The following is a 24,537-nucleotide window of genomic DNA, read 5'->3' on the forward strand; positions in this document are numbered from 1 at the left end:
AACTATGGACATTATTTTGTAAAAATGGGAAGCTCTTAAAGGCATGACATAGATTTGGGTTTTAGAAAGATATCTCTGGTAGTGGTATGATACAAAGTTTGGAGGGAGGAGAGATTGAAGGCAAGATGCCTTTGAGGTGGCTAATGCAACAGTTCAAGACTATGGGTTTAACAGAACCCACAACCTTAATTCACTTCATCTAGTGATCAAGACCACCTCTCCTCTGTACCCACCAGTTCCTTTTGCATAGATATTTAAGAGTTTGAGTTTAAATATGTAGGCCTATGAGTTAACTCAGGTGGCCTCTGAATTTCTTGTCTATATAAAATTTCCATCATTTTAAGAAGAGCCTTCTCCGTGGTCGTTCCAAAAGCCTTGAGGATGAAATACTGTCTAAAAGGTATTTTCCTACATAAAGAAATATATTGGGAGGGATCAAGGAAGGTTTTTGAGCAAGAGAAAATGTGATCCTAGATACCATTTGGAAGGTGAGTTTCATAAGGAATAGTGGAATAGATTGATGGGGAATGTCGTAGTGAGGGAACCCACAGAGATCGTTCACGTAGGAATTCATAAGGCCTGGTTTGGACGGGGGTGGGGTGTGGGGGAGGGGAGCTGGGAGGGGGAGGGAGGGGTGACCTGGAGGTGCTTCTATTCAGATAGCGGAACTCCTCACAAATAGAGAACGAACCGGTGGTTGCCAGTGGGAAGGGAGTGGGAGATACAGGCTTCCAGTTATGGAGCGAATAATAAGTCATGGGGATGAAAGGAACAGCCTAGGGAATATAGTCAATGGCATTGTTTTTTTTTCAAAGAGTTTTATTTATTTATTTGACAGAGAAAAGAGAGAGAAAAGAGAGAGAAAGAGAGAGAGAGAGAGCACAAGCAGGGGGAGCAGCAGGCAGAGGGAGAAGCAGACTCCCAGCTGAGCAGGGAGCCTGACGTGGGACTCGATCCCAGGACCCCGGGATCATGACCCGAGCTGAAGGCAGACGCTTAACGACTGAGCCACCCCGGTGCCCGTAGTCAATGGTATTGCAATAGCATAGTACGATGGCAGATGGTAGCTACACTTGTGGTGAGCGTAGCATAAGGCACAGAGATGTTGAATCACTATGTAATACACCTGAAACCAGTGTTGCATTGTTAACTGTGCTTCAGTATAAAAAAATAGTATCAAGTGTAAATAAAAAAGGTTGATAAATTGGACCTCATTACAATGTAAAACATATTTTCTCCAAAGTTACCATTAGGAGAGTAAGAAGATAAACCACTGAGTAAAAGATGTTTTCAATATGTATATCTGATACAAGATTCACGGAATATATAAAGATACTATGCCAATCAATAAGAGAAATGGGGCAGGGTATTTTTTTTTAAATGAGTAGAAATATGGAACAGGAATTTCACAAAAAATATGCAGATGGCCAATAAACAGATATAAAAGTAGTTAATTTCATTAGTTATCAGGGAAATCTAAATTAAAGCAAAAATAATATGTGCACCTGCCAAAATAATTTAAAATAAAACAAATGTAATAATACCAAGTGTTTGTGAGGATCTAGAGAAACACAAATTATCATATACTGCTGTTATGATTTAAAACTAATATAACTACTTTGAAATTAATAGAATCACTTTGGAAAATTCAGAAAGCTGTATGTTAGTCTTATGAGCCAGAAATTTCACTCCTAGATATATACCCGATATCAGTGAATGTATATGTATAACAAAAGACTTGCACAGGAATGTTTATTACAGTACTCTTCCTAATAGACGAAAATAGAAAACAAGCAAAATGTTCATGAATTGTAGCATAGGTAAATTATAAAATTCAAACAATGGATTATTATTTGGCACTGAAACAGAACAAAGTATTGGAGTATGAAATAACGGGTATAAATCTCACAAACATAACCTTGAATTAAAGAGGCCAAATACAGTGGAGTCCATTTCCTATAATTCCATTTATGTTAAGTTTGAAAACAGGTAAACTAATAATCCGTGTCGATATAAGTCTGCAGAATAATGGTTCTTGACCGGGGGGGTTATTGACTGGACAGAACATGAAGGAACCCTCTGGAGAGCTGGAGATACTGCCTTTCTTGATGTGAATGGTGATTACACTGGCTATACATATGTAAAAACAAAAAACACATGTTTTATACATTACTGTATTATACTTAATTAAAACTTATACTAGAAAAAAATGTAAATCATCCTAGAGGCCAGATGCATAATGACTAAAGCACCACCTTGTTTTGGAAAGTTTATGGCAAATTATTCCACAGTGGAATAACTAAATACTAAATGGCCCAAACAGAGGTTACTCTTGTACTAGACAATTGCACTGTTAAGCTTAGAAAAGGATTAAATTCATTTTTCATACAGTCACAGAAAGATTGGAGGGAACTTGGAGCCTGGCTTGTTGTAGGGGTTTGACCAGGGAGAGGAAGAGGTGGAGGTATGTTCACTGATTATTGTCAGTCTTCAGTCCCCATTATATTTCCAAGGTCACCATTTTATAAAAATTAAATTGTATTGCTTATGAAAGTAATAGCTAGTCATCATGGAAAATGCATGGGGTTTTCAAGGCTTTCCTTAGGAGATAAACTTGAGTTGAGGCAGACATTAGAAGTTAGATATAGACATGAAACTGACTTTACCATTGACACTTACTAAGTGTGGGACCCAAGGTAGGTTTTTACCTTCTCTGAGTCTCAGTTTTCTTATATATAAAAAGATTATTGTGCCTACTTGATACATTGTGAAAGGCATAGGGAATTGTTTGTACAGTACTCAGTACATAATGACAATAGCAAACAATTAAAGCATTTACCAGGTGCCAGACATTATTCTCATTTACTTTATTACTTAATTTCTCAGGTAATATAACTCACTGAATCCTCATAACAATTCTGTGATGTGGATATTTCTATTATACTCATTTTACATATGAAGAAACCGAAGCCATAGGTGTTCAAACGGCTAGCTTGTTACATAGTACGTAAGTGAATAAACTGAAATTTACTTTTTTAATTAAATCTTCAAAAATTGTTTTATTTGGGTATAATTGCATATGTCTTTTTGAGTTAGTGTTTTGTTTTCTTTGGATAAGTACTCAGTAGAGGAATTGTTGGATCGTATGGTATTTACATTTTTAATTTTTTGAGGAACCTCCATACTGTTTTCCACGGTGGCTGTACCAAGTGATACTCCCATCAACAGTATACGAGGGTTCCTTTTTCTCTACATCCTTGCCAACACTAATTATTTCTTGTCTTTTTGATTTTAGCCATTCTGACAGGTGTAAGGTGACACCTTATTGTGGTTTTGATTTGCATTTCCCTGATGATGAGTGATGTTGAACATCTTTTTATGTGTCTGTTGGCCATCTGTATGCCTCTTTGGAAAAACGTCTATTCAGGTCCTCTGCCCATTTTTAAATTGTTTATTTATTGGTGTTGAGTTGTATAGGTTCTTTATATAGTTGGGATATTAACCCCTTATTGGATATATCATTTGCAAATATCTTCTCCTATTCAGTAAGTTGCCTTTTTGTTTTCTTGATGGTTTTTTCATTGTGCAAGAGCTTTTTATTTTGATGTAGTCCTGATAGGTTTTTTTTTTTTGCTTTCCCTTGCCTTAGGCGATATATCTAGAAAAATGTTGCTATGGACAGTGTCAGAGAAATTACTGCCTGTGCTCTCTTCTAGGATTTTTATGGTTTCAGGGCTCACATTTAGGACCTAATCTGGAATTTTAATCTGTGCCTTTAATTGCTACCTTATCATCTCTATAAAGAGTAAAAATAAATAAATAAATAAATAAATAAATAAATAAAAGTTAATTATTATTAAAGGAGGAAAAGCACCCGATGCACAGGAAACAGTGTGTAAAAGGACAGGAAGGAAGCCATAGCCTAACGCTGACTTATGCCTAAGACTGTTTCTGGTGGAATGTTATTTTATCAGTCGACTTCTCAGTCTCCTATACTAGAAACTGCCTCAGAATAGCTTAAGCTAAAGGGATTAAGCTAAAGGGAATTTTTGGTAGGATGTCAGGGGGCTCATACAACAGATAGGAGGCTGAACAAGCAGGCTTGCAAACGTAGAACCCATAAAAACCCATGGAAATCTCAGTAGGCTTTGTGGGGAAGGAACAGTGTGGTGAGCAACGTTTGGAAAGAATAACACCCAACGCTGGGTCGGCTGAAGCTGTGGCTCAAATTCCAAGTCCCCAGGACGCGTCTTACTGGCCAATCTTGGCTACTTGCGTCACTCCTGCCCCCACTCCCAGGGCCAGGAGGAGGAGGATCCGAGCCCTTCATCTTCTATTACGGGAAGTGGTTTCCAAGAATTTTCTTCTAAGATTACACAGTGGAGGAGAATTCTTTCCCCTCAAGAAAATTGAGGTACTGTTAGAATGGGGGTACATGTTGGAAGTTAAATAATGACCTAGTCTACTACGTATATTAAGAGAGCAATGGCAGAAAACCTGAACAGACCCATAACCAGTAAGAAAATTGAAGCAGTCAGTTATCAAAAATTTCCCACCAAACAAGAGCCCAGGGCCAGATGGCTTCCCAGGGGAATTCTACCAAACATTTAAGGAAGAACTAATACCTATTCTTTTGAAAATGTTCCAAAAAATAGAAATGGGAGGAAAACTTCCAAACTCATGAGGCCAGGATTACCTTGATCCCAAAACCAGACAAAGACCCCATCAAAAAGGGGAACTACACACCAATATCCCTGATGAACATGGATGCAAAAATTCTCACCAAAATACTGGCCAGTAGGATCCAACAGTACGTTAAAAGGATTATTCACCACAACCAAGTGGGTTTTATTCCTGGGCTGCAAGGTTGGTTCAAGCAAATCAATCAACGTGGTACAATACATTAACAAAAGAATGAACAAGAACCATATGATCCTTTCAATAGATGCAGAAAAAGCATTTGACAAAGTACAGCATCCTTTCTTGATTAACTTTTCACAGTGTAGGGATAGAGGGTACATACCTCAATATCATAAAAGCCATCTATCAAAAACCCATAGCGAATATCATACTCAATGGAGAAAAACTGAGAGCTTTTCCCCTAAGGTCAGGAACACGGCAGGGATGTCCACTATCACCACTGCTATTAAACATAGTACTAGGGGCGCCTGGGTGGCTCAGACGGTTAAGCGTCTGCTTTCGGCTCAGGTCATGATCCCGGGGTCCTGGGATCGAGTCCCGCATCGGGCTCCCTGCTCAGCAGGGAGTCTGCTTCTCCCTCTCCCTCTGCCTCTCCCCCTGCTTGTGCTCTCTCTGTCTCTCTCGCAAATGAATAAATAAAATCTTTAAAAAAAAACAAAACGTAGTACTAGAGGTTCTAGCCTCAGCAATCAGACAACAGAAAGAAATAAAAGGCATCTGAATCGGCAAAGAAGAGTGAAACTCACTTTTTTTGCAGATGATATGATACTTTATGTGGAAAACCCAAGAGACTCCACCCCAAAACTGCTAGAACTCATACAGGAATTCAGTAAAATGGCAGGATACAAAATGAATGCACAGAAATCAGTTGCATTTCTAAACACCAACAAGACAGAAGAAAGAGAAATTAAGGAGTTGATCCCATTTACAATCGCACCCAAAACCATAAAATACCTAGGAATAAATCTAACCAAAGAGGCAAAGGATCTGTACTCAGAAAACTATAGAATACTCATGAAAGAAATTGAGGAAGACACAAAGAAATGGAAAAACGTTCCATGCTCATGGATTGGAAGAACAAATATTGTGAAAATGTCAATGCTACCTAGAGCAATCTACACATTTAATGCAAGTCCTATCAAAATACCATCAACTTTTTTCAAAGGAGTGGAACAAATAATCCTAAAATTTGTATGGAACCAGAAAAGACCCCGAATAGCCAGAGGAATGTGGAAAAAGAAAAGCAAAGCTGGTGGCATCACAATTCCGGACTTCCAGCTCTATTACGAAGCTGTAATCATCAAGACAGTATGGTACTGGCCCCAAAACAGACATATAAATCAATGGAACAGAATAGAGAGCCCAGAAATGGACCCTCAATTCTATGGTCAACTAATCTTCAACAAAGCAGGAAAGAATGTCCAAAGGAAAAAAGACAGTCTCTTCAACAAACAGTGTTGGGAAAATTGGACAGCCACATGCAGAAGAATGAAACTGGACCATTTCCTTACACCACACACAAAAATAGACTCAAAATGGATGAAAGACCTAAACGTGAGACAGGAGTCCATCCAAATCCTAAAGGAGAACACAGGTAGCAACCTTTTCGACCTTAGCCGCAGCAACTTCTTCCTAGAAACATCGCCAAAGGCACGGGAAGCCAGGGCAAAAATGAACTATTGGGACTTCATCAAGATAAAAATCTTTTGCACAGCAAAGGAAACAAGACAGCCGACAAAATGGGAGAAGATATTTGCAAATGACATATCAGATAAAGGGCTAGTATCCAAAATCTATAAAGAACTTATCAAACTCAACACCCAAAGAACAAATAATCCAATCAAGAAATGGGCAGAAGACATGAACAGACATTTTTCCAAAGAAGACATCCAAATGGCCAACAGACACATGAAAAAGTGCTCCACATCGCTCGGCATCAGGGAAATCCAAATCAAAACCTCAATGAGATACCACCTCACACCAGTCAGACTGGCTAAAATTAACAAGTCAGGAAACGACAGATGTTGGCGGGGATGCGGAGAAAGGGGAGCCCTCCTACACTGTTGGTGGGAATGCAAGCTGGTGCAACCACTCTGGAAAACGGTATGGAGGTTCCTCAAAGAGTTGAAAATAGAGCTACCCTATGATCCAGCAATTGCACTACTGGGTATTTACCCCAAAGATACAAATGTAGTGATCCGAAGGGACACATGCACCCCAATGTTTATAGCAGCAATGTCCACAATAGCCAGACTGTGGAAAGAGCAAGATGTCCATCAACAGATGAATGGATAAAGAAGATGTATACACACACACACACACACACACACACACACACACACACACACACACACAATGGAATATTATGCAGCCATCAAAAAAAGAAGTCTTGTCATTTGCAATGATGTGGATGGAACTAGAGGGTATTATGCTAAGCAAAATAAGTTAATCAGAGAAAGATAAGTATCATGATCTCACTGATATGTAGAATTTGAGAAGCAAGGCAGAGGATCACAGGGGAAGGGAGGGAAAAATGAAACAAGACAAAACCAGAGAGGGAGACAAACCATAAGAGATTCTTTTTTTTTTTTAAAGATTTTATTTATTTATTTGAGAGAGAATGAGAGACAGAGAGCACGAGAGGGAAGAGGGTCAGAGGGAGAAGCAGACTCCCTGCTGAGCAGGGAGCCCGATGTGGGACTCGATTCCGGGACTCCAGGATCATGACCTGAGCCGAAGGCAGTCGCTTAACCAACTGAGCCACCCAGGTGCCCCAAACCATAAGAGATTCTTAATCTCAGGAAACAAACTGAGGGTTGCTGAAGTGGAGGGGGGTGGGAGGGATGGGGTGGCTGGGTGATGGACATCGGGGAGGGTATGTATTATGGTGAGTGCTATGAATTGTGTAAGACTGATGAATCACAGACCTGTAACCCTGAAACAAATAATACATTATATGTTAATAAAATTTAAAAGAAAAAGAGCAATGACAGTTGATACTGAGCTACCACTCCCTGTGTCATCAAACAGGTTAGTGTTCCAAGCAGAGAAAGACATTTGATTATTTTCACAGTGTCAAAAAAGAGTCCTTATTACTGTTGGAAGATTTGAAACATTTCTGGAAAATGGTAATAGCCAAAAGATTATTCTTTTTCATCATATGTTTGGAGACAAATATGTATATCTCCCTCATCCTCAGCTTTGACAGTTGGCTCATTTCTTCGCTCCTCTTCCAGCTCTCTGGAGAAGAGCTGATTCTTGGACCAAAGGTAAGGTGGATGAAATATTCCAGAAATTATATTTTTTGCTATATATAGAAGGGGAGGAGAGAGAAGGAAGAGAGGGAGGTGGTCGGGGGGGAGAGATAGAAGGAAAGAAATGGAGAATTTTTAGACATGGAGGAAAGGTTAGAGATTATTGAATTTCTTTATTTTATAGATGAGAAAAGTAAGATCCAAAGATGTTCTGGGGTGGCTGGCTGGCTCAGTTGGTGTAGGGTGCAACTCTTGATCTTGGGGTTGTGGGCTTGAGCTCTGGGTTAGGTGTAGAGATACTTAAAAATCAATCAATCAATCAATCAATCAATCAATCTTAAAAAGCAAAGAACAAAACACAAAGACATTCTCTGGCTTACCCAAGGTCAAGCAGAAACAAAACTCGCATCTCCTGACGTCAACTCTGCTTTTTCTATTCTAGCACAAAAACAATGAAATAAAATTTTCCAGATTTTTCTGTGGTTTGCAACATGATTCACATCCTTTAGTATACTCTTCAAGCTTTCAAATTTCCTGGGATTATATTCTTCCCATTTCATGGAAAATCTGGCTTGGTTTCTTTCCTTCAAGTTTCCTGCACCCCAGGGCTAGCCGTCTCCCTTCTCCTGTTGTATGTTGCTCTGCTCCTCCGTCTCGCCTATGTGTACTTGGTCGTATCACAGGGATCATTATGCTCTCATTTCATGAGCTGGCGTCTCCTCTCCGCAGCTCCTTTATCTTTGCCTCAAGGCCTAGACCTCTGCATCACTTAATAGTATATCACAAAAATGTGTGAATTGAAACTTGTATGTTGATTGGTTCGATTTGCAAATTACCTTTGTTAATAACTTACTTCTGCCTTTCAGTATGCTTGGCCCTGCTCTCCAGGATGTCAGGCTGCTAGTGTGCCTAATGTAGCAACCTATTCAGGTTGCAGCCCTGTGTCCATCTCTTTCCTGCTATCTTCCTGAGCACCAGCACTAGCCCATTAGTATATTGGGCTTTGTTGCCTTTGTTAATTTTGATAATCACGTTATTAGGCATAAATGGAGAATGTCTATTTCAGATACCTATTGCTGCATTATAAGTCACTATACAACTTAGTGGCTTAAAACAACAACCATTTTTTATTTCTCACGAGTCTATGGTGGGGTGGTTCTGCTGATCCGGGCTGAGCTTGGCTAATCTTGGCTGGGCTTGCTCATGCATCTGCAGTCAGCTGGCAGGTCGGCTGGGGCTGGTTGGGTCTAGGATAGCGTTAGCTAGGGTATCTTGACATTCTTCCACATGGTTTTTGATCCTCTAGCAGGCTAACCCAAGCTTGTCTTCCTGGTGGTGGCCAAGTTCAAAGAGAGGAGGAGGAAACCTAAAGTTTCTTTTTCAGGACTGTTTGTATCAGGTTTGAGATTGTCCCATCGGTAAAAGCGAGGCACCAGGCTGAGCCCAGAGTCAGTGTGGAGAGCAGAGAGATCAGATTCAGGGAAGTGTGAAGATTGGGGTTACCAGTACAATCAATCTAGTACAACACCCAATTAAAGTAACCTTGAAATTATCCAGGCTGGTTGCTTGTTATATGTACACTACACATGTAATATTTCGGCATGTGTGTGTGTGTTTGTGTACTTTTAATCCAAAGTAATAATAGTAATCGATGGACTAGTAACCAGTGGAGTGGACGTTGGTTATCTTTTTGCCATCTCCCCCCACGTCCCTACTTCTTGCAAAGGATTTGTTTAAGACTGAGTGACTCCTCCCCTACTCTCAGTGTATTCGGTTTTGGGAGAGTGGCACGTGACCACATCTAGTCAGTCAAAGCACCACTTCCCTCTAGTAGCAGTGATGGGCACACATCTCAAGTTGGGCTAGTGAGAGACTCAGTGTGAGGTCTTTATCTGGAGCAGGTTCTTCCACCTAAATCCTCGCCAGGCCTGCACCTAAAAGTAGACAGTGTGGAAGCTGCTTCCGTCACTGCCACTGTGGAGCCAAGAGATGGAGACATACTCAGGCCTGGTGAGGGTTTTTGAGCTGCTGGATCCATCTATATTTGAAGACAGACATGACTCATTTTTTTCATTTAAATCTTCTCCTTATATTTAACTGAGTCAGAAGATTAATACATGTAAAGTGCTTGGATCAATATCTAGCAATAATAAGCGCTCAGTGTGTGTTACTATTATTTGTTTATATCAATTTGAGTTGGATTTTCTGTCATTTGTAACCAAGTGAATCTTAACTGATGCAACTAATGAGAAAATATGATGAAAAAGAGAGCCCATTTACAATAGCAACAGGGAAATAAAAAATCCATCTGTATCCATCTAGAAAGAAATAAGTGAGACCTAAGTGAGGAAAATGATGAAATGTTATTGAGGGACTAGAATAAGATTTGAATATTTGAAAAGAGACAATAAGAACCTGGGTTGGAAGACACTGTGTTTTAAATAGATGAAATTTCCATAAAATAATCTGCAGATTTTTCTATGTATTGGTTCCTCCCACTCCTACACCCTGATGCTCCTCTCCCAACTCGTCCAAATGCATACCACCCTCCTCCTGTAATCAGGGACCAGTGTTTTCTGCTTTAATCTTTCCAGTAGTTTCTGAATCTGTTTCCTCTTCCATATACCCACCCCCACAGTTCCAGTTTGGGCCCCCATAATTTTGTTTCCTGGCCTGTACTACCAATCTCCCATCAATCTTGCTGCCTTAATTTTGATCCCTTAAATTCACCCTCAAGTCCCAGGTCTTTCTTGAAGCCTTTGAGGCCATTCTTATTCCGTCTCGCTGCTCTCTGACAACATTGAACTGCTTGTCATGCTCTGCCCAGACTGTGCTCTTTTCAGCTTGGTGCCTTTGTTCATGTTGTCCCCATTAGTAGTATCTGCCACAGCACCTGCGACCTAGTGCCAGCCATTCATTGCACTCACCTCAGTGTAGTGTAACGGGCTGTTGATGTGTCTGTCTCCTGACCCGACTTGCGGGCAAGGAACATGTCAGCTTTGTGTCCTGGAGCCCAGCACAGGGTCCTCAGTGAGCATTTGCCAATGGATGGATGGACGAATGCAGGATTCCCTAGCTCTCTGGTTGCACAGGAAAGGAAAACTGAACATTTCTTCAAGGAGTATTCCCCCTGTGTAACAGGACCATACGCAAATCTGCAGCGGGGTATGTGGTGCTGCTGAGCGGGAGAAATAAAGAATATTCAGGGTCAAACAGCGAGATGAAAACGAATATGGTCACTTGTGCTGAAACTGTCGTTCCTTGTAGCCATGATAATAACCAGACATAAATATTCATGGTGCCATTATTCAGACACTTATGAAGTGTTGGCAGAGGATGTGCTGTCTGGAATTTTTGTTTCAGTGCCTGAAATTATTACTGACAAAAATTTTTTTAAAGAGGAAAAACCAACAAACTAGTTGTCTCAGAGCCAGTGAGATAATGAGAATTTCTCAAGGTAATGTCTTTGTGAAAGGAGGGGCCTTCCTGGCCAGCACCAGCCAAGGGGCCTGCCATCTGACACGGCTTTTACTGGGAGTATTTATTAGGCTTGGCTCTCACTTCTTCGGCAACCTGGGCCTGTGATTTAAGACCCTCCCCTCTTTCCTGCCCAAGAATACGTACATATGTTTAGATTTCCGAAGCTTTTCTTTCTCAGAGTGTTATATTATTGTCTAAATAGAAACATTTATCGCTTCCTTTAGATTATAGATACCGTTTGAATGCATGGAAGAAAATCTGGAAGACATAGATGTGTATAAAATAAAAACAGCTTCTGCCATCCGAAGGTAACCATTTTGGTATATTTTCTTTCAGTTCCTTTTCTGAAAAACAGAATCTGAATGCTGAACTGGGGGACTATGTAGACACGTAGGCTTGTGTCATAGAGACCTGCACTGAGCCAGAGGACAGGGTTGGAGGCATATCCTTGTTGGTTTCTACCTGGGAAGTTCTGAGTAGGTCACTCAACTTTTCCTTGCCTCAGTTTCCTTATTTGTCAAGTGTGGGTTAAAACTGTATTCCACAGAGTGAGTCTAAGAATTAAGAGGTGATGAATATGAAGCACCAGACTCAAGGAGCAGCATGGAGTCAGTGGCCAGTGATTGGCGGCTGTTTCTAGTAGCTTTAGTGTCAACGTTGTCCCGGAAGAGTCTCCCCGTGTCCCTCCCTACCCTCACCCTCTGTCTACCGGTCACCAAACGCTGTTGATTTTACTTGTTTCGTGCTACTCAAATATGTCCCCTCCTCTCTGCGGGGAGGAGATCCTCAAATATACCCCCCAATCTCTGCTTTGGTTCAGGCCCTCAGAATTTCTTGCTTGGGCATCACAGTTGTATTTGCTTCTTTTCCTGCTGTCTTCGAAACCATTTTCCATGCAGCAAAAGCAGACAGAAGTCTTAAGTGTAAATCTGACCATATCACAGCCCTGCCATAGTCACAGGGTTGCCATGTTTACGTGTGTGTGTGTGTGTGTGTGTGTGGTTCATGGAGAGTGAGAAAGTGTATGTGTGCGTGTGTGTGTGCGTGTGTATTCTGCGGGAGAGGGAAGGAGTTTTGTGCTTTAGCTCCAGAAGAAGTGTGGAGAGGGTAGAAAGGTGTCTGAAATCCCTTCTGCTCTTGAGACGCCTCTGATGGGGGAGGGGAGTTTGGGCCAGAGTCTGAAGGCGCTGTCTTCTTGAGCATCTTTGGTGATACTGTAGCTACAAGCAGGGCCGTTGGAGAGATCTGGTGACGAGGGGGCTCTGAATGATGTCTCATAATGTGTGCACCACAGCTGCAGTGTCCGCTGCCAAAGCAGCAGTGAAGCCAGGAGGCTGAGCTGCCCAGCAGATCCTGGGGAGGCAGCGGCCTCAGGGAGGGCTCCAGCCTACTGCCAAGGCCAAGCCTCCCTCTCAGTGGTTTGTGGGAAAACCCATCTGGACGCATGGGTACTCCTAGACCTTTTAGGCAAGCTTTTGAAAGAGCGCTCTCTGTTCCTGTAGATGAGCAGCCCTGGTATGCCACACCCTTCGCGACTGGGCCTTGCTTTTGTCTTTGGCTTCTGCTTCCTTTCTAGTTAGGTACCAAGGAGTACTCCGTGCTCACACTGTTCTGAGCTAATGGTGTTTCCTGGGTGGATCACTTATGTCTCCGTGCTTTGGTACCTGGTCAGGATTCAGTCCCGGCTATGAATAACAGGGAATTAAAGAACAGCCTAAATCACATAGTTTATTTTTCTTTCACATAAAAGTCTGGGCAAGACAGTCTAGGGCTAATAGGTCTGCCGGGGTCTTCAGGGACTTAGGCTACTTCCAGCTTACCACCCTGACATCCCTAGGATGCAGCACTTGTATTTATGATCCAGGATGGCAAATATCACATTTAGTTTATAGCAGCAGGACGAACCAAGAAATAAGTAAAGGGGCAGAGGGTACAATCTGCATTTCTTTCATGGAATATTCTTAGAAGCTTCCCGCAAGACTCCTACTTACAAAACAGTAGCCAGAATTAATCAAGTGATCATACCTAGCTGTGAGGGAAGACAGAGAATATAAGTCTTTACTTCGGGGTAGCCAAAATTAGGGGTTTCAATCACTATGAGAGATGGGTCACTCAGATAATTGGGGAATTACTGGCAGTCTCTGCTGTATCTAGAAATTCCTACTCATCTTTTGTGTACAATGGTTCAGCTCCTCTGGAAAATAACTTGGCTGTTTCTTATGAAATTAAATGTGCATTGCAGCCCATGTGTCCATTGATAGATGAATGGATAAGGAAGGTATGGTGTACATATATATATAATGGAATGTTAGCCATGAAAAGGGATGAAATCTTGGGCGCCTGGGTGGCTCAGTCGTTGTGTCTGCCTTCGGCTCAGGTCATGGTCCCAGGGTCCTGGGATCGAGTCCTACCTCGGGCTCCCTGCTCGGCGGGAAGCCTGCTTCTCCCTCTCCCACTCCCCCTGCTTGTGTTCCTGCTCTCGCTGTGTCTCTCTGTCAAATAAATAAATAAAATCTTAAAAAAAAAAAGGAATGAAATCTTAACATTTGCAATGACATGGATGGAGAGTATAATGCTAAATGAGGTAAGTTAGTCAGAAAAAGACAAATACTGTATGATTTCACTTATATGTGGAATTTGAGAAACAAAACAAATGAACAAAGGAAAACAGACAGACATACACAAAGCAAGAAACAGATTCTTTTTTTTTTTTTAAAGATTTTATTTATTTATTTGACAGAGAGAGACACAGCGAGAGCAGGAACACAAGCAGGGGGAGTGGGAGAGGGAGAAGCAGGCTCCCCGCTGAGCAGGGAGCCCGATGCGGGGCTCGATCCCAGGACCCTGGGGTCATGACCTGAGCCGAAGGCAGACGCTTGACGACGGAGCCACCCAGGCGCCCAAGAAACAGATTCTTAACTAGAGAGAACTAACTGCTGGTTACCAGAGGGGAGGTTGCTGGGAGGATGGGTGAAATAAGTGATGGAGATTATTTTCACATAAAAATAGGCACAGTAATATTCAGAGCAACTTTTATTTGTAAGAGCCAAAAACTTGAAACAATTCAAATATGCTTCAACAGATGAATGGTTAAAGAAACTGGTATGGTTCGTCGACAGAATACTACTCAGCAATAAAAAGGAATAAACTATTGCTAAAGGGAAAAACGTGGATGGATCTTAAGGAATTATGCTGAGTGAAAAAGCTAATCAGAAAAGGTTACATACCATATTATTCCATTTATAAAACATGATTGAAATGACCAGATGATAGAGATGGAAAACAGATTAGTGGTTGTCAGTGCTTACAGACTGGGGTGGGGGAAGAAGGTGGGTGTGCTTATAGAAGGGCTGCCTAAGGCATCCTTATGGTGATTGAAATGTTCTGAACATTGATTGTGGTGTCAGTTACAGAAGTGTACACACAGGATCAAAGTGCAGAGAACAGAACTCTCACAAATGAGTACATATGACACTGATGAAATCTGAGGTGGATTGTGTCAGTGTCGGCTTCCTGGTTGTGATATTGTGCTATAGTTATGCAGGATGCTACTGTTGGGGGGAAATGGATGTAGAGTGTATGGGATCTTCCCATATCATTCCTTACAACTGCATGTGGTAAGACGTACAGTTATCTTAAAAAGTTTGATTAAGAAATGCTTTCAGAAGCTGGGAAAGTAAACAAAATTAATGTAATTAAAACATATTAATCCATAAAAAAATAAACCCACAGCAAGTTAATGGCATTTTAGATGAATCCTGTTTAGATGATCCATGTATCCTGCTGCAAATAGTAATAATTTTTACAAAAGAGAAACCGTCACATTTGTGTAGCATATTCATACATGTTAATTCATTTTATACTTAAATAGAGTCAGGAACCCAAGTATAAGCAAGGAAAAGACCGAAAGCCAGGAAATTAGCTATGGGGCTTATGGTAAGGATAGGCGTAACCCCAAAAGTAGCAGTTTCATAAGGACATTTAAATAGCTTTCTTACAATTGACTAGTATTTTAAATTGGTTTAAACTTGCCATTTTTATTCTAGGTCATGAGAAAAGATTAGATTGTTATAAGTTAGGTGAGATTATAGTTTATTTAAGACTGGCTCCACCTTGTTCTGTAAATGTTTGGTTCTCTCTCTTTTTCAAAAAATTTCTTGAAGTTTTTGTTTGTTTAGAGAGACAGGAGTGGGAACAGGCAGAGGGAGAGAGAGAGAGAGAGAGAGAGAATCTTAAGCCGGCTGCACGCCCAGTGCAAAGCCCGAGGCAGGGCTCTGTCTCGTGACTGTGAGATCATGACCTAAGCCGAAATCAAGAGTTGGACACTTAACTGACTGAGCTACCCCACATCCCTTTTTAAAAACTTTTTAAAAATTTATTTTTATATTTATTTTAAATAATTTTTATTTAAATTTCAGTTAACATACAGGGTGATATTAGTTTCAGGTGTACAATATAGTGATTCACCACTTCATACATCACCTGGTGCTTATCACAAGTGCACTCCTTGGTTCTCTCCTAGAATAGGGTCAGAACACTGGGGTGGCAGAGTTGCATTATTCTGATTCTTACCCTCTTGCTGCTTCCAAGCTTCCGGGTTTGGTCTCGGAAGCACATGCCTCAGAATTCAAATGACTTCTCTGGATAGTTGCTAAGCTGCAACTGGATAATTTCTGTTCAGTGAGGGGAAGACTTTGGCTACTATATGAAGACTCTGTTTGCTTTCTCCAGCATGTAAGAGGCTGGCCACTCTGACAGATAACTCTGAGAACAAAACTCTGAGAATGGCCTTCAGTGAGAGTATGCATCTGGGGCAGCAGCAGCTTTGACGTCTCAAGAAGCATTGGGTGGAAAGGCAGGCCGTCCTCCCGTGTCCAAGTTGATGTCTTAGTCGGTTTGGGCTGCTGTAACAAATATCCCATAGGCTGAGTGGCTTAAACAACAATTTATTTCTCATAGTTCTGGAAGCTGGGAAGTCCATGATTGAGGTACCAGCAGATCCAGTGTCTGGTGAGGGCACTCTTCTTGGTCTGCTGATGGCCACCCTCTTATTGTTCCATCAGGGAGAGAGAGGAAGAGAGAGAGAGAAAGAGAAGAGAGATTCTCATGTCTCTTCCTATCCACGAAGCCTCATGACCTAATCACCCCAAAGGCCTCACCTCCTAAGACCATCACAGTGGGGGTTAGGGTTTCAGCATATGAAGGGGACACAGTGTACTGAGGGACACAGAATCCAGTCCCTCACAGCCCTCCTGCTCTTCCACGTGGACTCCTGTCTGCACTTGGAAGTGGATGACAACAGAACATGTAGTCCTTCTTTGCTCCAGAGTAAGCTGTGGGAAAACAAAGGGGATGTTTGATTGATTTCTAAACCATTAACAGTTGAGGTGTAGTCTTTGTCAGGTTTCAGTGGAGAGTGACCGGATCAATACCCTCTAGAGCAGTGTTTGTCAAACTTAGAAGTGCACATGAACCGGCTGAGGAGAGTGTTACATGATTCTTTTCAGTAGGTCTGGAGAGGGGTTGCAGTGATTCATTTCTTTTTTTTTTTTTTAAAGATTTTATTGATTAGAGAGAGAACGAGCAGGAGAAAGGCAGAGGCGGAGAGAGAGAGAGAGAAGCAGCCTCCCCGCTGAGCAGGGAGCCCGACGCGGAGCTCGATCCCAGGACCCTGGGATCATGACCTGAGCCGAAGGCAGACGCCCAACCAACCGAGCCAGCCAGGCGCCCCGCGACAATTCATTTCTAGCAGTGCTCCTGCCCCTGGCCCAAGGACCACATCTGACAAGAAGGCGCTGTTTAGACGATGAGGTCTGTGAGACCAAGGACACTGTCTTGTTTCCCATTTTATCCCCAGTCTTGGCATGATGCCTGGCACAAAGTGAGTGCTCAATAAATATTTGCTGAATTGAATTAATGGGGGACACTGGCTACAAGGACAAATTTTATAGCTTTTCTGTTAGAGTAAGCTCATAGCCAAAAACCAAATGGATAAAATACCAACTGTAATTAAACATGTGTTTAACCAGTACTTTGGAGTTTCCCAAGCACTTTAATTAATGAGAGCTTATTTGATTTTTACTCTTAACAATAATCATCTGAAGAGGAGCTGTCATTATTATTTTTCTGTTACGGATGATAAAAGTGAAGTCACAGAGGGCAAGTCACTGGCCTAATGAAGGCTAGCAGCAGGTAGGCTGCAATGTTGGTCTTCTGACTGCCAGTTTTCCCTGCTGTACTTTGCAGAAATAGTAAAAACTTGACCAAAAGCAGATTATTTAACTTTTAGTATCATATACCGAGAGGCTGCTGATGTCCCTATTCCTTGTTGTTACACACTTGGCAGAGAAGAGCTAATATATCTAAAATATAAGTGTATGGGTGTGATATGATGAGATTTGTCAAAAAAGAACTCACAAACTCTCTTTGGGCTGCTTGACCAAACTATCTGTGCCTGAAGGCTCTTTTCTCTCCCTTCGGAAGGGGTTGCGTCTGCTTACCTTTCATTAGGACCAGAGATTTCCTTCCCCAGGGCAACATCCCGCACATCCCATGGTCTGCAGGGGCAGGGTGGCTGGCAGCCAGATCCAGAGTGCCTGGGTACAAAGTGATCCTGTCAGATCACCACCTCCCCCATGGTTGCTCTCAAGCTTGCCCTAAAAGAAGGGAGGACAACAGGGGTATCGGGATTCTTCACCCAAACTCAGACCTACCGTGTGTCTAGCACAGCACACGGGCCCTGGTATGCCTTGGGACATGGGACGCATTCGTATCTGGTTTCTTCTTGCTAATCCTTGATTTAGAAATGTTCCTAATAAAGTCTATTCCAAGACCCATGCCTTGTGATGCTGTGGAATGCATCTGAGCTATTGTTATGGTAGGTGGCAGTCTTAAAGGGACCTCCTTTAACCCGCCTTGCATGATGGAGGGGGTTCAACTGTTGCTTTACAAGCTGAAGCTCAGCTTTCTCTTCTCTTTGCCACATACATTTATTTATTTATTTATTTATTTGAGAGAGAGAGAGAGAGAGAGAGAGAGCCCACTTACATGAGTAGGGGGAGTGGCAGAGGAAAAGAGACTCTCAAGCGGACTCCATGCTGAGTGCAGAGCGTGATGCGGGGCTTGATCTTATGACCCTGAGATCATGACCTGAACAGAAACCAAGAGTTGGACGCTTACCCAACAGAGCCAGCCAGGTGCCCCACCACAAACTTTTCATCTATGGCCTCTTTTGCAAAGGAGACCACAGTGCCAGGTACACAATAGATAAAATAATAGGAAGGTACTAAGTCAACGTTTTATTTTTTGTAATCCTGCCCTGACCTCTCTCCTAAGCATCTGTGTGAGCATATTGCAGCCCAGGCTCTGCAGGCCCATGGAGGAGCCTCACTGAAGTTTCCCACAGGGGAGCCTGGAGGTGGTGTGCAGGCTCCCATGACTCTTGGGGGAGACAGAGATCAGGAGAGAGAGCTCACAGTCCCATCAAAATTGTTCTTTGTGTATCAAGAAAGGAATTCTAACCCAAAATGGGGGAAGTCCTGAGGGACAGTGTGGCAGCATTTGTGATCTGCAGCGTATGAATTCATCCTAAAGACACCTGGCAAAAACTTTTTACATATATATTATCACTTGGGGGGTACGTTGTGTACTTAAGCTTATAATCTACCCTGGGCAATAGAGAATAATTCCAGTTAGGGAGACAACATGATTACAAATCAGGGCTTAAGGCCCTGGGTTCAAGATCTAGCTGTGCCATTTACTACTGCTTCTTTTTTGTACCTCTTGACCACCTTTACCTTACCACCTGCTCTGGCAACCACAATATGTATCTGTGAGTTCAGGCCTTTTTTTTTAGATTCCACATATAAGTGAGATCATAAGGTATTTGCCTTTCTGTCTGACTTATTTCACTTAGCGTAATGCCCTCAGGTTCCATCCATGTTGTCACAAATGTCAGAATTTCCTTCTTTTATTGGCTGAATAATAATTCCAGTGTGTGTGTGTGTGTGTGTGTGTGTGTGTGTGTGTGTGTGTAGAATATATGAGTAAAGAAAACTTGGCATATATATATATATATATTCATGGTTCGATGGACACTTGTTTTCATGTCTTGGCTATCGTAAGTAATGCTCTAGTGAACTTGGGTTTGCAGATATCTTTTTGAGTTAGTGCTTTCATTTCCTTTGAATAAATACCCAGAAATGGAATTGCTGGATCACAGAGTAGTTCTGTTTTTAATTTTTTGAGGAACCTCCACACTGTTTTCCAGAGTGGCTGCCCCAGTTTGCATTCCCACCCACAGTGCACCTGGGTTCCCTTTTCTCCACATCTTCACCAACATTTTGCTGTGTGAGGTGATATTTTGTTTTCTTGAGACCCGTGGCAATATATTTGATTCTCTAAGCCTGTTTGTCTAGAAAAAGAAGGAAGCAATTTTACTTTGTATGTTGTTGAGGAGATGAACTAATCCAAGTAAAGGCTAGCATGGTCCTGGCACATAGCATCAGCACTCACTAAATGTTCACTCTTGAAATGGAAACCGTAACGGAATCTCTGTCATTCTAGGACTTGATGTTATACTTGATTCTGCTTTTCTGCCATTTTGTTTCCAGATTAGAGCAGTTACTTCAAGCTCCCTGAAGAATTAGAAGCATTGCTTTGATAGACTATGTCACCGTGGCTCAAAGTTTCCTAGGTATGGCTATGGACCTAGCTGACACTTTTTTTTTCTGTCCCCTTTTCCTTCTATTTCTCATGCCTGATCCCCACACTTTACCAACTTTGGTCTGCTCCTGATATTTCTTCAGTTTGGATCTGGCCCCAGCTGTTTACAAATCAAGCTAATTTAGGGCCATGGAGTTTGATTGCTGGGTTTTGTTTCCCTACCGCCTTCTATAAATAAGCCTAGCCTATTCATGTGAGCTTCTCAGATGAAGCTTGTGCCTCTTGATGGGTCTTTAAGATGTTGGATAATATCCTAGATATCAAAATGTCTGTCTGCCTGTGATATACTTCTGCCAGAGGCTTGAACGTGAAAAAATCAGGTTGCATTCGTCTGAGCTGTGGGTAGACGGTCCCTACTTAATGTCTGACATCTCAGTTTCCTTATACTGTCCCAGTTCACGCCGTTGTCCTGAAGAAATTATTAACAGCATCCTCTTTTTCTCTCACAAATGTCATGAGCTTTGGAAGATATATTGTAAGGTCACCCTACATTTTGGGATAGGTATGTATTTAAGTTTTGTTTCAAGTGGAAAAGGTGGTGGGTTATCAGGCAAAAACTATTTTTTCAGTTACAATAATAAGAACTGTGATAAGGAACGTCAAGTGGAAGTCATACTTTTCAAAAATAGTGCTTCAAAGAGTTTTCTTTCTGTGGTACAAACCGGAATGTGTTTATCATAGCAAGCAGTGTTTTGGAAAACTTGTGAGAGGCTTGCTACATAATTTACATTTTAAGCGGTCAACCCTTGTTCGGTGCAACGACGATACGCAAGCTGAGAACGCTCAAGGGGAAAACGCGTACACATCACACATTTTTTTATGCTTTTGAAACCTCCTCCTCTTTTTCTCACCTCACTTCCGGTTACTGGGTAGAACGCATCTTTCACGAAGAGGTGTTAACGAGAAGTCTAATAATACTCGGAACTGGAAGGAGCTGGCAGTTGGCTCATCCTAAAATTGTGCAGCCATGTTAGGGTACAACAGAGAGAGATGCAAGGAGCTGGGAGGGGAAACTCCCCGCTTTGTTACCGTCAACTGTCTCTACCTGAGCAGAAGAGACGTGAGCTGGTGTAAATGCCACATACTGTCAAGCCGCGGCAGCGACGCGGGGCCCTGGTGGGGAGCAGCAGACGGGACGCACATGTGGCTGACAAAGGCTATATATACTGAAGTGGAGAGCTGTCTGCACGCTCAGCAGCTTGCAGCTGCGGTGCACACTCACGGCTCCCAGGACAGGCCATTTAGCAGGTTCACACATTCTCACCCTGGAGAGGAATCTGTATTCTTGTCATTCCTCATGATACACATCACGCGTTCATCAACTCCTTCCCTTCTCCATTCTGCCGAAGGGCACAGGGCTGTAATAGATGCAGTGCAAAATGCTGCCACCTGGTACGCAGCTGAGAGAGAAAGTATAGCACAGTCCCCGAGGAGCTAGAAGGGACAAGGAAACAATAGGCAGCTTAATGTTGCCTTTATCATCGTCTAGCTGTAGATAAACCAGGCTTTATAGGAAGTTACAAAGAAGAAGCTGGATCTTGCTCTTTCATTAAAGCACCATCAGGCATCAACATTAAATAAAAGAAGTCTCTCAGACATGACACGCTCTAATTTACACGTGGTTACTCTGAATGATGGCGTGATTTATATTCAGCTCCAGGTTGTCTGTCTTTGACATTCTACCCACTCACATATTTGCATATTCAGAAGCTGTACAAGCACAAAAATATTAAAATGAAATCCACTATACGTTACAGTAGAATGACATGTAATTTATTCATATAACTGACAGTTAGGCAGTACTCAGACTTCATTTAAATAAGCAAGTGATTACACAAATGTCTAATAATACTAAAATTGATAGAAGGTATAAAATACCATGGGTATGAAATGCCATGGTAAATACTATTCAACAGACTACAATCATAATTCCAAACTAAATCATGGTTTAAAATGATTTTTAGCAGTTTTGGAATGATTTGATGTTTTTTCCCTTCCAAGCAATTTACTTTTTTCACTGATACAAGACAAGGTCATTATTTTCAAGAAATACTACAGAAGGACACAGCTTAGGTCCCTCTCTTGCAACACATTTTCTTGCAAATTGTTTTTTGATATAACCTCTTGACATTGAAAACAAACCAGTCAGCTCTCAGTTCCCCAAGCAAAGATAGTTGGATCAGAACAGTGCCAGGGTGTAACTCTGAGTTCAGCAAGAGGCAGGCAGTGAAAAACCTTTTGCAGCTTTTGAAGTATGCATACTTCTTTTCTGAGGCTCCAAGCATCATAAACATATTTAGGCATCCAAGCCAGTAAAATTATGGGAATAAAATAATTTTGTATCCATATGACTATGACACAGTTGCAGCCGGGGGAAGTTACAATATAATTTTGCGGTTCTTCAAACAAAAACAGCACCTACCTAAATCTGCTTCTTGTAAGCCTCGTTACATTTTCATGAAGCGCGGCTGTGTTTGCAGGAATGGTTTGGCTTATCATGTGTCTGTCTGTCTGTATTATTTGAAAGTCATATACTTTAGTGGAGTGAGATCCAAGCGTGAACCTGGCCTGAAGAGCTAGCAGCAGTAGTCATGAAACATATCAATAAATTAAAAGGCTTTCACAGAACAAGATTCAGCTAAATCTCTTACATACAAAATACAGCTAGAGAAATACAGTTCTTCAATGCTGAATTACGAGGGGGAGGAAAACAATCTAAAAAAATAGAAAACTCTCTCCATACCTGGGTGTCAAGGCAAATGTAACACTGCATAATGCCACAATATGAACAGTCACTGGATGACAGATACTCCAGGAATAGTGGTATCTGGGAATCTGGTAATTATGACCAAGAGATGAAAATACTGTACCAAAAGGCATGCATACAATCACTGTGCATTCAGTGTGTGAGCTGGGACCTAAGCAGGGATCTAACATGACAATGAGGCAGTGTTCTAGGGTATCCGTTAAAACCAGCGTGGGTGACTACATGTTGATTAAACCTTCTGAGGCAGCAAAGTGTGGGCACAACGCCATGTCTGGGTTTTGCAGCTGTCTTATGATCCGCTTGCGGAATTTCTCCCGCACACGATTGAATTCCATTATGTCCATGGGGTCCTCTTCAATCCAAAACTTATGAAACTCATGCATCAAATAGCCTGTTAGAGATAAGACAGTGATAAGAATGCAGGAGAAAAAAAAGTCCTTAATTTCATTCAAAATCACTGAATGCTGAAAGAGATGTCAGACCAAATGACAGCAACCACGGAGCTCAAAGAAGAGATCAAAATGCAGCAAATATTACTGTTAAAGATTATTCTTTAAAACTAGTGCAGTAGAAGCCACCAATCTGCAAGATTTTTGCAATTGGTTCTGGAATTATTCTCACTCTTCCCAAGGAGGAAGACAAATCAGTTCCGCCATCTCTTGAATATGAATCACATCTGGAACATAATCCGAAAGGCCGATGGTGACTACCTCATCCTTCCCCTCCTGATTAAATCAAAATAACGGTCTGATTTTTCAAAATCAGTCAGCTTTTTTTCTCTTGATATTTGATTTGAGTAAAGTTTTAAATTACTCTGACAAATCAAACAAATGACTTCTGACAGTCTATTATGAGACAATAAAAATTGTAAGTCAACTCTGAACAACACATACTGGTCATTAAACTACATGAAATTGTTAATAAGACCTTCTTGCTCTGAAGCATAATGTCATATTCAAATACTTCTCTGTCTCCAAAGTGTTATCTATGAATGATCTAGATTGGAAGCATTTTTGGAATAAACGTTAGGTATTTGAATCTATTCACTGTGCTCTGTCTCCCCACTGTGCACCCTCCCCCCACCACATTCAGAACTGAAATGTGAATAGTTTTTTAAAAAGACAATAATAGATATTTGTATGTAGTAAACCTATTACAAACTCAAGTGTCTCATATATTAGAAGCAAAGCATTTAAGGAAATAATTCTAGTTTAAAAAATCGAACATTACAGAAGCTTTTCTTGGTGTTAGCATTAGAAGGAGCAGAATATAGGAGCAAGGATTCTGAAGCTAGAAACCTGGTTTGAATCCTAGCTCTTCCACCTCCACAGGAAGGAGTGAGCAGCAGAAATGATAAGGGGCATGGGGAGAGAATTTGAGAACAAACATTCTCAATGCTAATAGTAAAAAAAAAAAAAAATTAATACCGTTTGGTTTTCTAGTAACTAGCTACTTATGAGAAAACCTTTACCATAGCTCTGTAAATACACATTTTAAAATCTTTACCATATCTCACTGTAATACAAAATTAGAAGTGACCTTCCTTCCCACCCCCAACACACTTCCAGATCCTGGTCCACTTCCACAAACACACCTGGTTTTCTCATTCAT

At 41.5% G+C, this 24,537-nt stretch overlaps 1 protein-coding gene across 1 annotated transcript in view; it reads right to left on the minus strand.

Moving 5' to 3' along the window:
- Positions 1 to 23,144: 23,144 nt before the first annotated feature.
- Positions 23,145 to 24,537, minus strand: part of ELMOD1 (ELMO domain containing 1) — a 30,046-nt gene continuing 28,653 nt past the window's right edge. Inside the window, exon 10 of the mRNA XM_028105920.2 lies at positions 23,145 to 23,317. Within this exon, the coding sequence (XP_027961721.2) occupies positions 23,145 to 23,317 (173 nt within the window). The remainder of the gene's footprint in view (positions 23,318 to 24,537) is intronic.

Source organism: Eumetopias jubatus, unplaced genomic scaffold (assembly GCF_037043125.1).
Source record: "Eumetopias jubatus isolate StellerSeaLion01/CBP00866 unplaced genomic scaffold, mEumJub1_p1.0 scaffold_13, whole genome shotgun sequence".
In the NCBI taxonomy this organism is placed as follows: Eukaryota; Metazoa; Chordata; class Mammalia; order Carnivora; family Otariidae; genus Eumetopias; species Eumetopias jubatus.